Genomic DNA, 15,808 nt, shown 5'->3' on the forward strand with positions numbered 1-15,808 from the left:
CTGGTGAGTGCTGCTCAGTGCCGCTTCTCTGTGCGGGAATCTCTCCGCTTTGCCGTCCGCACCCCTGTTGCTGCGCTCTCCTCCGTGGCTCCGAAGCTCCCCCCTCTGCCACCTGCAGTCTCCGCCCACGAAGGGCCTTCCTAGTGTGTGGATACCTTTCCTCCTTCACAGCTCCCTCCCACTGCTGCAGGTCCTGTCCCTATTCTTTGTCTCTGTTTTTTCTTTTTTCTTTTACCCTACCCAGGTACATGGGGAGTTTCTTGCCTTTTGGGAGGTCTGAGGTCTTCTGCCAGCATTCAGTAGGTGTTCTGTAGGAGTTGTTCCACACGTAGATGTATTTCTGATGTATTTTTGGGTAGGAAGGTGATCTCCACATCTTAGTCTTCCGCCATCTTGAAGCTCTGATTTTTTTTTTCACTAAATGCATACTACATTACTACATGAATCGTAGTTGATTGAATCTGCAGATGTGGAACCGTGGATCCCATGGCTAACTGTAAAGTTACTGGTAAATTTTCCACTGTGCCCCTAACCCCCTCATTGTTCAAAAGCCAAATGTCCTTTTTTTCCAAAATTTTTTTAAATTGAAGTATAGTTGATTTACAGTGTTGTGATAGTTTCTGGTGTACAGCAAAGTGATTCAGTTACATTATATGTATGTATATATATATATATATATATATATATATATATATATATATATATACACACACACACACACACACACACACACACACACACACACACACACACACTTTTTCAGATTCTTTTCCATTATAGGTTATTATAGGTTATAGGTTATTCCATTATAGGTTATTACAAGATATTGAATAACCTATAATGTTATTCCATTATAGGTTATATGTTCCATTATAGGTTATTACAAGATATTGAATATAGTTCCCTGTGCTATACAGTAGGTCTTGTTTATTTTATATATAACACTGTCAAATTTTCAAGGAACTCGTTTTTAATTTTTATTTTATATTAAAATATGATTTAACAATGTTGTGTTAGTTTCAGGTATACAGCAAAGTGATTCAGTTGTAAATATACATGTATCTATTCTTTTTCAAATTCTTTTCCCATTTAGGTTATTACAGAATATTGAGCAGAGTTCCTTATACTACGCAGTAGGTCCTTCTTAGTTATTTATTTTAAATATAGTAGTATGTATATGTCCATCCCAAACTACCAATTTATCCCTCCTCCCCACCTTTCCCCTTTGGTAATCATAAGTTTGTTTTCTAAGTCTGTGAGTCTGTTTCTGTTTTATAAATAAGTTCATTTGTATCATTTTTCAGATTCCACATATAAGCAATATCATATAATATTTGTCTTTCTCTGACTTCACTTAGCATTATAATCTCTACATCTATCCATGTTGCAAAATGGCATTATTTCATTCTTTTTTATAGCTGAGTAATATTCCATTGTCTGTATATACCACATCTTTTTATCCATTCATCTGTCAATGGACATTTAGGTGACTTCCAAGTCTTGGCTATTGTAAAGAGTGCTACAGTGAACATTGGGGTGCATGTATCTTTTTGCATTAGAGTTTTCTCCAGATATATGCCCAGGAGTGGGATTGCTGGATCTTATAGTAACTCTACATTTAGTTTTAAAAGGAAATTCATACTGTTCTCCATAGTGGCTGCACCAATTTATATTTCCACCAACAGGGTAGGAGGGTTCCCTTTTTTCCACACCATCTCCAGCATTTATTACTTGTAGACTTCTTGATGATGGCCATTCTGACTGGTGTGAAGTGGTACCTCATTGTAGTTTTGATTTCTGTAATAATTAGTGATGTTGAGCATCTTTTCATGTGTTTCTTGGTCATCTGCCTGTCTTCTTTAGAGAAATGTCTGTTTAGGTCTTCTGCCCATTTTTTTGATTTTTTTTTTTTTTTGATATTGAGCTTCATGAGCTATTTGTAAATTTTGGTGGTTAATCCTTGTTGATCACATCATTTGCAAATATTTTCTCCCATTCTGTGGGTTGTCTTTTCGTTTTGTTTATGGTTTCCTTTGCTGTGCAAAAGCTTTTGAGTTTAATTAGGTCCCATTTGTTTATTTTTTGTTTTATTTTCATTACTCTAGGAGGTGGGTCAGAAAATATCTTGCTGCAATTTAGGTCAAAGGGTGTTCTTCCTATGTTTTCCTCTAAGAGTTTTATAGTATCTGGTCTTATATTTAGGTCTTTAATCCATTTGGAGTTTATTTTTGTGTATGGTGTTAAGGAGTGTTCTTATTTCATTCCTTTACATGTGGCTGTACAGTTTTCCCTGCACCACTTAGTGAAGAGACTGTCTTTTCTCCATTGTATATACTTGCCTGCTTTGTCATAGATTAGGTGACTATAGGTGTGTGCGTTTATTTCTGGGCTTTCTATACTGTTCCATTGATCTACATTTCTGGTTTTGTGCTGGTATTGTACTGTTTTGATGACTGTAGTTTTTTAGTATAGTCTGAATTCAGGTAATCTGATTCCTCCAGCTCTGTGTTCCTCAAGACTGCTTTAGCTATTTGGGGTCTTTTGTGTTTCCATATAAAACGTAAAATTTTTTGTTCTAGTCCTGTGAAAAATGCCATTGATAATTTGATAGGGATTGCATTGAATCTGTAGATTGCCTTGGGTAATATAGTCATTTTGACAATATTAATTCTCCCATTCCAAGAACATGGTATATCTTTCCATCTGTTTGTGTCATCTTTGATTTCTTTCATCAGCATCATATAGTTTTCAGAGTATAGGTCTTTTGCCTCCTTAGGTAGGTTTATTCCTAGGTATTTTATTTTTTTGATGCGATGGTAAACAGGATTGTTTCTTTAATTTCTCTCTGATCTTTCATGGTATAGAAATGCAATAGTTTTCTGTGTATTCATTTTGTATAATGCAATTTTAGTGAATTCATTGATGAGCTCTAGTAGTTTTCTGGTAGCATCTTTAGGATTTTCTATGTATAGTATCATGTCATCTGCAAACAGTGACAGTTTTACTTTTTCTTTTCCAATTTGTATTCCTTTTATTTCTTTTTCTTCTGATTGCCGTGGCTAAGACTTCCAAAACTATGTTGAATAAAAGTGGTGACAGTGGACATCCTTGTCTTGTTCCTGATCTTAGAGGAAATGCTTTCAGCTTTTCACAATTGAGTATGATGTTAGCTGTAGGTTTGTCATATACAGCCTTTATTATGGTGAGGTATGTTCCCTCTATGCCCACTTTCTGGAGAATTTTTATCATAAATGGGTGTCGAATTTTATCAAAAGCTTTTTCTGTATCTATTGAGATGATCATATGGTTTTTATTCTTCAGTTTGTTAATGTGGTGTGTCACATTGATTTTACATATGTTGAAGAATACTTGTATCCCTGGGACAAATCCCGCTTGATTGTGGTGTATGATCGTTTTAATGTATTGTTGGATTTGATTTGCTAGTATTGATATTTTGTTGAGGATTGTAGTGTTTATATTCAATCAGTGATAATTGGCTTGTAATTTTTTTTTTTTTTTTTTGTATTTTTGTCTGGTTTTGGTATCATGATGATGGTGGCCTCATAGAATCAGTTTAGGAGTGTTCATTCTTCTGCAATTTTTGGAAGAGTTTCAGAAGGATAGGTGATAACTTTCCTCTAAATGTTTGATAAAATTCAGCTGTAAAGCCATCTGGTCTTGGACTTTTGTTGGGAGTTTTTAAATCACAGTTTCAATTTCAGTACTTGTGATTGGTCTGTTCATATTTTCTATTTCTTCCTGGTTCAGTCTTGGGAGATTGTACCTTTCAAAGAATTTGTTCTTTTCTTGCAGGTTGTCCATTTTATTGGCATATAGTTGCTTGTAGTAGTCTCTTATGATCCTGTGTATTTCTGCTGTGCCCTTTGTAACTTCTCCTTTTTCATTTTCTAATTTTATTGATTTGAGTCCTCTCTCTCTTGATGAATCTGGCTAAAGGTTTATCAATTTTGTTTATCTTTTCAAAGAACCAGCTTTTAGTTTAATCTTTTCTATTGTTTTCTTTATCTCTGTTCCATTTATTTCTGCTCTGATCTTTATGATTTCTTTCCTTCTACTCACTTTGAGTTTTGTTTGTTCTTTCTCTAGTTGTTTTAGGTGTAAGGTTAGTTTGTTTGAGATTTTTCTTGTTTCCTGAGGTAAGTTTGTATTGCTTCCTGAGGTAAGTTTGTATTGCTATAAACTTGCCACTTAGAACTGCTTTTGCTGTATCCCATAGGTTTTGGATTGTTGTGTTTTCATTTTTGTTTCTCTCTAGGTGTTTTTTGATTTCCTCTTTGATTTCTTCAGTGATCCATTCAAGGTCCTTGTTAAACATTTCTTATATATTCTCAATCTCTGCCTCCATTCTTTTTCCGAGATCTTGGATCATCTTTACTATCAATACTCTGAATTCGTTTTTGGGTATATTTCCTATCTCCACTTCACTTAGTTGTTTTTCTGGTGTTTTACCTTGTTCCTTCATCTGGAACATATTCCTCTGCCATCTCAGGTTGTCTAACTGTCTGTGCTTGTGGTCTCCATTTTGTGGTCTGCAGGATTGTAGTTTTTCTTGCTTCTGCTGTCTGCCCCCTGGTGGATGAGGCTAGTCTAAGAGGCTTGTGCAGGCTTCCTGGTGGGAGGGACTGGTTCCTGCCCACTGGTGGGTGGAGCTGGGTCTTGTCCCTCTGGTGCACAGGGCCATGTCAAGGGGTGTGTTTATTGGGAAGCTAAGGGCTCTGGAAGAATTTTGGCTGACTGTCTGCTGATGGGTGTGGCTGTGTTCCTGCCCTGCTGGTGTTTAGCCTGAGGCATTCCAGCACTGGAGCCTACAGGCTTCTGGGTGGGACCAGGTCTTGGTGAGAAAATGGCAGCCTCCAGGAGGGCTCACACCAATGAGTAATCCCCAGAATTACCACCACAAGTCTTTGTCCCCACAATGAACCACAGCCGACCCCTCTACCTCCACAGGATACCATCCAATACTAGCAGGTAGGTCTGGCCCAGTCTCTTATGAGGTCACTGCTTTTTCCCCTGGGTCCTGATGCACACGAGACCTTGTGTTCACCCTCCAAGAGTGGAGTTCGTTTCCCCCAGTCCTGTAGAATTCCTTCAATCAAACCCCGCTGGCTTTCAAAGCCAGATGCTCTGGTGGCTGTTTCTCACATTGCCAGACCCACAGGCTGGGATGCCTGACATGGGGCACAGAACTTTAACTCCTGTGGGAGAACCTCTGTGATATAATTTTTTTCCAGTTTTTGGGTTACCTACCTGGTGGGTATGGGATTTGATTTTATTGCAATTGTGCCCTCCTACCATCTCATTGTGCCTTCTTCTTTATCTTTGATTGTAAGATATCTTTTTTGGTAGTTTCCAGCATTTTTCTTTTTTGTCGATGGTTGTTCAGCAGTTAGTTGTGATTTTGACATTTTAATAAGAAGAGTGAGCCCATGTCCTGCTCCTCTGCCATCTTGTCTCCACCCAAAGCCTCAAATAAGTTAGATCATTGGCTCATTATGACAGATAAAATTCAGGAACAGTCAGATGGAAGACATACAGAGAGGAAGGTATAGGAAAAGGGCTTGGAGCTTCCATGCCCTTTCCAGGCTGCCATTCTCCCAAAAGTCAAGTGTACTTGATAGTTGCTAAGAGAGTAGACTTAAATGTTCTCACCACGAAAAAGTATTATAATTGTATGAAGTAACAGATGTGTTAACCTTATTGTGTTAATCATTTAATAATATTGATACATGTGTATCATATCATCACATTGTAGACCTTAAACTTAATGTTGTGCCAATTATAGCTCAAGAAATCTGATGGGGGGAGTAAAGGAACTTTAAAATCAAACCTAACTCCTGTATCCTACATCTCCATATCCTTCCAATTTTGCCTAAGATTTTAACAATTCCTTTAACTTGCATCTATACCAGGGAGAGAGCAATAATCTTCTAGAACAGAGGATCTTAACGTGTGGTAAAGCAGATATTTCCCAGAGATGGTTGGAAGATAGTCTAGAGCTTTATGAAAAAAGCAATCACAATCTTTTTTTTAACATATAGAACAAATAATCAATTTTGCACTTTCAAAATGGCACCTGAGTGGTAGAGAGGAGGAAGACAGAAAAGTAAGACAGGAGCCAACCACGCCAGTGAGGAGGTTGAAATAAGAGTTCAGGGCCTAGCTATAAGGATACAGAAGAGAGAGACCACTGTAGGAATAATTGGGAAATCTCAAGGAAGGTTCTCTATTCAAGATGGAATATCATGAATCACTAATGGTGATTGTAAAAGTAGCTCTTTTGTATGTACGTCAGAACTTCCTATAGGAAACATTTTCACAGATTTTCTTAAATCACTCTCCACACTCTAAGCATATTAAGTATATGGTAGAAAAAATTGGAGAGAAATTGTTTAAAAAAAATACGTTGGCCACAAATTTTTCAAACATTAACATGTTCACCCAGAAATCAAAAAAATGAAACTATTGCATTTGTGCTCTCATCTATATAAAAATACAGTATGTCCCCTACATACAAACCTTCAAGTTGCAAACTTTCAAAGATGCGAACGTGTGTTCACATGTTCAATCACGTAAGTTAGTTCACATGTCTGGTGTACATTGTCACGTGCATGCATCATCTACAAGTGATTGTGCTTTTGTGTACTTCACTGTGTAGTAGTGTATAAAGTAGAGTAGTACAGTATCTTTATTTCAAGCCAGTATCTTTTATTTATGTCTGGAAGAAAGCGTAAAAGCGTGGTGATGTAGCTGGTACTGCTGAAGAACTGAAGAGATTCACGACACAGGAAATGGCAAGGGAAATTTTCTTTGAGGAGGAACTGTTAGTTTTTGAGGCACAGGACCCAAACGTACAATGGTATATGAAGGTTGCAGCAGCCATTCAGAATGCAATCCAGTGCTACCATGTCATCTATGACGAGGAAAAGAAAGCCACTACCCAGACATCACTGGATCTTTTCTTCAAGAGGGTAATCAGAATTGAATCCAGCAAGGAACCAGAACCTGTGTCATCAACATTGGGCATGAGTGAAATTGCAGCTTGCCCTCCGCCTCCTATTGCTGACGATCCTTCAGCTCTACCATCTCCCACCTCTTCTCCCTCCACCAGTCAGTAACTCTTCTTGCCTGTTCATTTGATGCCAGCCCCGGTATGCCAGCTGTTGTGCTGTACTACTGTACTTTTCAAGGTACTGTACTGTAAGATTTAAAATGTTTTCTTTTTTTGTTTGTTTTTTATGTATTATTTGTGTGAAAAGTATTATAAACCTATTACAGTACAGTACTATATAGCTGATTGTGTTGGTTCAGTACCTAAGCTAACTTTGTTGGACTTACGAACAAACTGGACTTACAAACATGCTCTCGGAATGGAACTTGTTTGTATGTACGGGACTTACTATATTTTTTAAATGACTATAGGGCAATTTAGCAAATGAACTCACTTGATGTTGGGTTAAATACAAATTGGACAACCACTTTTGGAAAACAATTTGACAACAGGATTTATGAGGTCTGCACAATGGTCAATAATTTTCCTTCTGGTATTTTATCTTAAGGATAAGCAGAAAAAAGGACATTGACAAATATGTCTGTGCCACTTAGTGGAAAAAAATGAAACTAGCCTTCTATTCCAGAATAAAAATAGGCTAAAATAACCACAGACAAGGACACAACTACTGTAATTTATTATAAATAATTAAGCAAACACAAATTGAAAAAAAGTAGCAGAATGGAAAATTAAAATGTTAATAAATTTATATTTAAGCATTATTTTTGTATAGCCTAGACCCTATATTAAGTTTTTTAAATAATATAAGCAAAGATTAACCCAAAAAAAGTGTCCATATTGGTCATACCAGTATCTGTTGTTTATTTTTTCCCCCACCCTTCTCCTGTGAACTCTCTCCCAATGTCACTCTTAGAGTCCTTGAATACTTCAGGCCTTGGGGGAGAATAGTCAGAGACCTGGGGGTAGTGAACAGGCCCAGAAGGAGAGTAGGAATAAGTCTTATAATCTAGTCCTGGGAGGTAGAGTGGAATAAGGAGGGAAGATTACTCCCATTGGGGGGTAACTCAAGATCCAGAGGGAAGAATGCAGGTGTCTCTGTGCAACCCTTGGGAAACAACTGGTTGTTTTCAGTACCAGGATAAAGAGGGGACACAGGAGAAAACATTGAAGAGGTCAGAGCCATGGCCTCCCTTTGACTATGAACTAAATTCATCAAAGCATCCAGACAAGAGGTGACTACTGTAAATAGCTCTGTGGACATTGTCCAAATGGGTAAGTACATTCCAGAGATGGAGACAAAGTTATTGGAATCAGACTCCAATTTTCAGAAACTGCATTTGTCTTTGATCCATCCAGGGCTTATCTTCTTTACAATTCTAGTCAAAAGTAGAGGAAATAAGTTGAGTACAAATTGGGCTGGGTTATGAATCAAGGAAGAGGCGAAACCCCAATGTAAAAAGCTTTGTTACCCAGTACTCCCCATCAGAACATGACAGAAAAGATTGTACTATTCCATCCTGATTGGACCTCTTGTCTTCTGCTCCACAGTCAGGCAAACTTCTCTCCCAACTGCATCTTTACACCATCAACAGGTCTCCTTAATTATTTTTATCCATGTTTAAAAGGCTATTCATACATTTGGGAAAGAAGGATATGGAGTTACCAAGGTCATATGAAAATAGCACTGTGTCTGTGTTCTCTGGAAGGGGGCAAAGAACAGAGGGGAGGAGTAGGTAAGGAGGGAATACAGTGCCTGTTCCAGAGGCCAGGCATTCTAATATTTCACCTTCTGTGTGTGCGCATACACACATTTATAAACAGTTCATTTTAATACATGATGCAACTCTAAGGCAGCTGTTACTCCCTTCATTTCACAGACTGGCAAACAGGCAGTGTAATCTCTCTGCCTTTGTTTTCTAAGTCACAGAGCCAGAAACAGTAGAGTTCATATTTGAACTAAGTTTGTCTTGCTTCTAATCCATGTTTATTTCACCACAACAAAACATCTCTATCAGGAGCTTCAGACCCACCATGAGGATGCCTCTTCCAGGACTTGCAGGCATGTCTCCCGTGTTCAGGTAAGGATGCCCTTATGTGGACTGATACTGAAAATGTTTCTCTAGAATGTTCTAGGTAAAGTGACACAGTTTAGGTGTCACACCTAGTTCAAACCACCACTTAATATGCCAATTATCAACTTGGTGGATTTTTATTCATATGCTCATATTCTTTGTCCCAGCCTAAAACTCAGTTACAATTTCATTGACTAAACTGGGTCTGGCACAAATCAAAGTTAGAAATCTGGTTTTAAGTCCATCGCATGAACATTGATTCTTTTATGATGAGATACTTTGACCTTCCCTGACTTTGAGTAATTAGACCACCATCCTAAACCATAAAGGGACCTATCACAGTATCTTCAGAGAACACTTCAGATATTCTCCCTTTTATGAGATAAAATTGTGTATTGACCAGTGTTCCCAATAAATCCCTGTCTCATCTCTACAATTCCTGGACTTTTGAGGAATCTTCAAAGATGTCCCACATGACAGTGAAACAAAGGAAACTATTCCAATTTGCAGGATGTAAATTTCTGCTCTACTCCCCACCCCATAGTGAACAGTAAGAATCTGGGTAAAAGAAGCTGATGCCATATGCCAAGAGCCTCACACTTACTTCATTTGTTCTTTATCCTTACCCTTTGCAGTTGATAGTCTCCCCATTTTTAATAAGAAAAAGACTGAGACTTCAAGAGTTTAGGCAATTTACCCAAACATAGGGTAAGATGGTCTGGATGGGAAATCTGGTTTTGTCAGATGGTAAAGCTGATACCCTAAGCTGCTACTGTGGTACTATCTATCTCCCATCCTTTCCTTTTCTTTTTTTTTTTTTTTAATGATGATGAAAGCTTGATGGTATTCACATTGCTTAATTTGTGTCATGCTTTATTTATTTATCTATTTATTTATGGCTGTGTTGGGTCTTCGTTTCTGTGCGAGGGCTTTCTCTAGTTGTGGCAAGGGGGGCCACTCTTCATCACGGTGCGCAGGCCTCTCACTATCGCGGCCTCTCTTGTTGCGGAGCACAGGCTCCGGACGCGCAGGCTCAGTAATTGTGGCTCACGGGCCCAGCTGCTCCGCGGCATGTGGGATCTTCCCAGACCAGGGCTCGAACCCATGTCCCCTGCATTGGCAGGCAGATTCTCAACCACTGCGCCACCAGGGAAGCCCCCTTTACTTTTCTTATCCAATAGATTCACAGAATCTTTACATTTGATCCCTGAGGAAGTAGTTTCACACATGGTATCACTTATTGGCATATTCAAGTACTCAATTCACAGAATTGCTAAAGTCAGAGTTAATATAAAAGAACATCTGTGAACGATTTTAAAGTTCACAGAACTTCAATCTTTTTTTTCAATACCTAGTCAATACCTGACCCAGAAGTAAGTAAACTCAAAAAACCTAACATTGTGTGTTGGAGCCTGAATTACAAATCCATGAGGTTACACAGGGGCATTTCTTATGCTTATTTGCTATGAAAATGTAACTTCTATTTATATTTTAGATACGAATAATTTGAAATGTGCATGGACTTTAGTTGGGGGGAATTCAGTGACTATGTACCCATCCACTCTGGTATAGAGATATAAAAGAAGGCTTTGTAGAGGAGAGATGGTCTGGGATGGAACTTGATGCCTGGGTTAGAAAACCAAGAAAGTGGTGAGACCTCTCAGCAAAAATGTAGCCATGTGAAGAAAGTCACCATGTTACCATGACATGAGTATGGGGAGTCTGACTTGTTGAATCTGAGATTCTAATGGGAAACATGAGGAGGGCAAGCCTAAGACAGGACAAGACCCAAATTATACCCTGTGCCCTCAGCTTCTGAACCCTGAGGATGTGTAGCAGTAGGAGCCATTGCTAGATTCTTAGAGGCACCTGAAGGGCAAAAGAGCAAGAAGTGGACCAGGCTTTTACAAGTAATGGACAGTGGTTTAGCGCTGATCTCCCTATCTCTTCAAAGAATAGAGACCAAGAAGTATGTGGCCAGTAAGAAGGGTCCTGTTGACTGTTTTCTGTCAGTACATTTTTCTTTTAATCACTGTGATCAGATAATGGGCAAATGTCCAGTGAGATTTGCTCATAAAAAGATGCACCTCATCTTTTACCTATCTCAAATTATAGATGATGCCCAGATTCTCAGAAAGTTTAATAGACTCTGTCCTTAATGTTCCTTAGGATGGTTGACTCTGTCTGTTCTTCATCTTTCTAACCATGAAATCTGGGCAACCTTAAATGAAATATTTTCCTTTGAAAAATTAGGTCCTGTGCCAGGTATCTTTTAAAGAAGTCAATTAGATTCATCAGTCTGACCAAACCATTATTAAGCTATTAAAGAAAAGGGAATTGTACCTCACTAATATATTTTCCTTAGTAAATTGTCCCCTTAGTAAGTTGTCCCGTTATGTTTTTGATTGGGTTTTGATGATTTTGTAAGACTTTTAAAGCTTTTCACTATTCTTCAAAAACAGAATATACCCATACACAAAAGAAAGAAAATTAAAAGAATGTGTTTTTACATCCAAGGTATATTCCTATAAGAAACACATATTTTAATGAAATCATACCGTATCAATACTTTAATCTGCTTTCTGCCATTCCCTCACTTAGTGTAATATGACGTAAACGTTTTACCAGGTAATACATAGCTTTAAAAATATTATAATAAATCTAATTCATTGAATAATGCTTTACTTTTGAACGCATTGATTCTAAATTTTCACTATAAAATCATGAATTGCAAATAAGCTAATCATTGTTACTGATGTTACTCTTTATACAACAAAGAGAAGCATATGCAGGCACTAGGCTAAACACATGGACTTACATTTAATCATTGCACGTAGAACTTTGTGTTTTCCAGTGTAGAAGTCCCCCAACTTGTTCATCCCCTTTGATCCAGTAATTCCGCTTTGGGAAATATTTCCTAAAGGAAATGGAAGAGAGCAATTTAGCAGTAGAAATGTTAAGCATACCTGTTTCTACATTTACCAGTGGGTGTTTTCATGCAAAGTCTTTTATAAAATACATGTCAATTTTCAAGTAGACATTCAGAATTCTTCTTTATTATAGGTTCCACCAGGATGGAAATAAGATTCCAGTAGTCTACAGTTTCCAGGGGCAATATCTGTCATAGCAGTAAAAATCTAAAACTAAGAGCTCCTGTCCCCTAGCTACTCTAAACCCTCAAACATGTTCATGTCTGCTTGCTAATAATGCCTGCTTGGTGCCTACTTCTTTCTGGCTTACTGACATCCCAGGGCTGGAGTCCCTGCACATCTGGCTCTCCATCCCCTTTAGCTCCATGTACCTGGTGGCTGTGGTGGGGAATGTGACCATCCTGGCCGGGTAAAGTTGGAGCGCAGCCTGCACCAGCCCATGTACTTCTTCCTGTGCATGTTGGCTGTCATTGACTTGGTCCTGTCAACCTCTACCATGCCCAAACTGCTAACCATCTTCTGGTTTGGTGCCTGTCACATTGACCTAGATACTTGCTTGACCCAAATGTTCTTTATCCACTGCTTCATCACGGTAGAGTCAGGCATCTTCCTTGCCATGGCTTTTGATCACTATGTGGCCATTTGTGACCCACTATGCCACACCTCAATGCTCACCCATGCAGTGGTAGGACGTTTGGGCCTGGCTGCCCTCCTCCTTGGAGTACTCTACATTGGACCCCTGTCCCTGATGATTCTCCTGAGGCTGCCCCTTTACCGGACCCAAATCATTGCCCACTCCTACTGTGAGTACATGGCCGTGGTCACCTTGGCATGTAGTGACACAACAGTCAACAACTTATATGGAATGGGAATTGGCTTCCTGGTATTGATCCTGGATTCATTAGCCATCACTGCCTCCTATGTGATGATTTTTAGGGCTGTAATGGGGTTGGCCACCCCTGAGGCTAGGCTTCAAACCCTAGGAACATGCAGTTCTCATATTTGTGCTATCCTTGTCTTCTATATCCCCATTGCTGTTTCCTCTCTCACTCACTGCTTTGGCCATTATGTCCCTCCCCATATCCATATCCTTTTGGCCAAATTTTACCTCTTCATTCCACCCATCCTCAACCCAATTGTCTATGCTGTTCACACTAAACAAATTCGAGAGAGACCTCTCCACATTCTTAAGTCAGGGGCTCAACCCAAGTGACTGTTCTGAATCTATGAGACAGATATTTAGTGATGGCAGGAAAAGGCTCTGACCAGGGAAACCAATGAAATAAGACCCATGCAACCAAGTCTTACCTGAGTTATGGAGAAAAGGGTCAAAGAGGAATATTAGAATATATTCTGTTTGACCATGGATTTCCTGAAAGTGGACACGGGAATATCTGAAATATTTGAAAGAGGAAATCAGGGCTTGAGTTTTTGTACAATATTCCTTTTACTATTTGACTTCATAAAATTAAGCACAATAGACACAAGCATACAGACCACAGAAGTAGGATCGCTTATATCTTTGACTTTTTTGGTGAAGGATTTCTGGTTTCTCTTTGGAGAGAGTGTTTTGCACAATTTCTAGAAGGTAAAATTATAATTTAACACCTTCTTGAAAATGGTTTACAAATTCTGTTCGTAAAGGTCTGGAAAAATTAAAATGTGTTGGCAAGCTTTTCCAATCCTTTTCACTTGCCCCATAAAAGGTCTTTTGTTGAGAATGGAGGCAATATGAATGTGAGAAACCTTAATATAATGAGACTTGGAATGGGACTCTACTACTCACAGGAGTTAAAGTCCTCAAGCCAGGTCATTCTCCCATTTAAATAGATAAATGGAAATGCAGTATCCCACATCTCCTCATAATAAAATTAACTATGAGTGGGGAGGAGGAGACAGAAGGACATTAGGAGATTCCATTTTGGAGACCCTGAAATGGCCTACATGAAGGACAGCAGCCAAACTGAAGTAAAATGACAGAAGCAAGAAGGTAAGAGTGTGGTTATTGACATGAAAGAGGTTGGGTAGAGAACTGAGTAACGGTGATGAGAATAAATATATTCCCAGTGGTAGATGCAAACTTTATATAACTTTAGATCTCTTTGGAGAATTCTTAGGGACAAATTATCAAAATAAATGTATGAACTTTTGTTATTTGTTGATCATAGAAGTTCCATAATGAGATGACTACTTCAGGCTAGAAACCTATAGAAATTTCGTGATAATGCATGAAAAAAACGGAATGAAGCAATCACACTCAATTACAGTATGTCCATTTTAGTTGTAAAATGTTTCAGACCTTAAATTGAAAATGCTCATTTAGCCTCCTCAATTTACAAGCCATTACAAAAATTTAAAAGCTAAGGTGACTTACCTTAGGCTTAAAAGGAATCAACTTCGCATTTGAACGTATAATCTAAAGAAGCCAATGATTAAACCAGAGCTAAAATTTAAACCTCATATATCATCAACAAAAAAATGAAGGACTTAGAATATCAGAAACTTTTTTCTAAAGTTTGGCTTAACGCCCCTAAGCCAGGTCTAAATTTCTATTTCCTCAGAATACTATGCCTAAGCCTAAGGTTGGATGGGTAACATTTATTAATTTTTTCCCATTGTTTTGGGGTGAAGGGTACTTATTTCCCCATCTCCTTATCAAGGGTCCTGGAGTTCAGTACCAAACCTAAGTCATTTATTGGGGAAACATTGTGTTCTATGAACATAATTTAAATGCCAAATGTAATGTATCTGCTAGATTTTATTAGGAGTTGATGAAAAGATACCATAAAATCACCAGAGTTAGAAGCTTATTTTACAGAGTTATCTCCTGACCATAACTTGTGCTTTGGAGAAAATGAAGAAAAATGATGTTCATGTTTATCAGTGGCACCAGTGCTGTGAGGGAAATGACAAAGAACCTTTGTCATGGGATAACTCTTTGACATTAGCTGAAAGTCCATTTATACTATGTAAAGCAGAGTGTGTGTATGGAGATCCATGGCTCTTAATCTGGACTTAATTGAATTCAAGAGGATTAGTACTAAGAACTTTCTAGCTGAATATCCCCCGAAATGCCACAGTAAGGGGTTCCTCTATAGATGACCTGTTAGTTCTTCTGTAGATCAAGAACAAATACCAATAATCTCCAGTTTCTTTATCTCCAGTCAGTCATTCAATACTGTATGAGGAAAAACAAGAAAAATATTACCTGTATGTGTGCTCCTGCTCCATCCAGGGACAACCAAACATGACAACACCCAGGCCTATCAGACTCAGGATATGAGCTAAATTATAGATCATATAGTAGAGCATTTAATCCCCTTGTGAACTATAGTCATGGCTGAGCCCTTTCATGGTGAACAGGATAAGAGGGAAGATACCCTGGTGAATGCAATATGAGGATGTGACAAATAGGTCCAATAACTGAATATCCATCTTATTCAAAGCCAACACCTTGTTTCTCCTTCACACAGATACCTTTTTCTTTTCTGTTACCCATACTCAGGGTGGAAGTAAAGGACACTATCATCATCACCTTTTTTTTTTTTTTAATAAATTTCTTTTTGGCTGCATTGGGTCTTCGTTGCTGAGCTTTCTCTAGTTGCGACAAGTGGAGGCTACTCTTCATTGCAGTGCACGACCTTCTCATTGCAGTGGCTTCTCTTTTGCAGAGCACGAGCTCTAGGCACGCGGGCTCAGTAGTTGTGGCTCACAGGCTCTAGAGCACAGGCTCAGTAGTTGTGGCACGTGGGCTTAGTTGCTCTGAGGCATGTGGG

General features: G+C 38.6%; 1 protein-coding gene and 1 long non-coding RNA gene across 2 annotated transcripts; one reads left to right on the top strand and one right to left on the bottom strand.

The window, feature by feature from the left end:
* Positions 1-2,826: 2,826 nt before the first annotated feature.
* LOC309605094 lies at positions 2,827-12,292 on the bottom strand. Its single transcript, XR_014231225.1, has 2 exons — positions 10,250-12,292; positions 2,827-9,882 (listed from the first exon to the last, which is right to left on the bottom strand). It is a non-coding gene; the product is annotated as an uncharacterized lncRNA (long non-coding RNA).
* A 31-nt stretch (positions 12,293-12,323) lies between these two features.
* Positions 12,324-15,579, top strand: LOC309605068 (olfactory receptor 52M1-like). The gene is given in 2 exon segments (XM_082340388.1): positions 12,324-12,437; positions 12,440-15,579. Coding segments are annotated over 2 exon segments (846 nt in total). The 5' UTR covers positions 12,324-12,397; the 3' UTR covers positions 13,246-15,579.
* The last annotated feature ends 229 nt before the right edge of the window (positions 15,580-15,808 follow it).

Source organism: Balaenoptera borealis (assembly GCF_965194805.1).
Source record: "Balaenoptera borealis genome assembly, chromosome: 11".
NCBI lineage: Eukaryota > Metazoa > Chordata > Mammalia > Artiodactyla > Balaenopteridae > Balaenoptera > Balaenoptera borealis.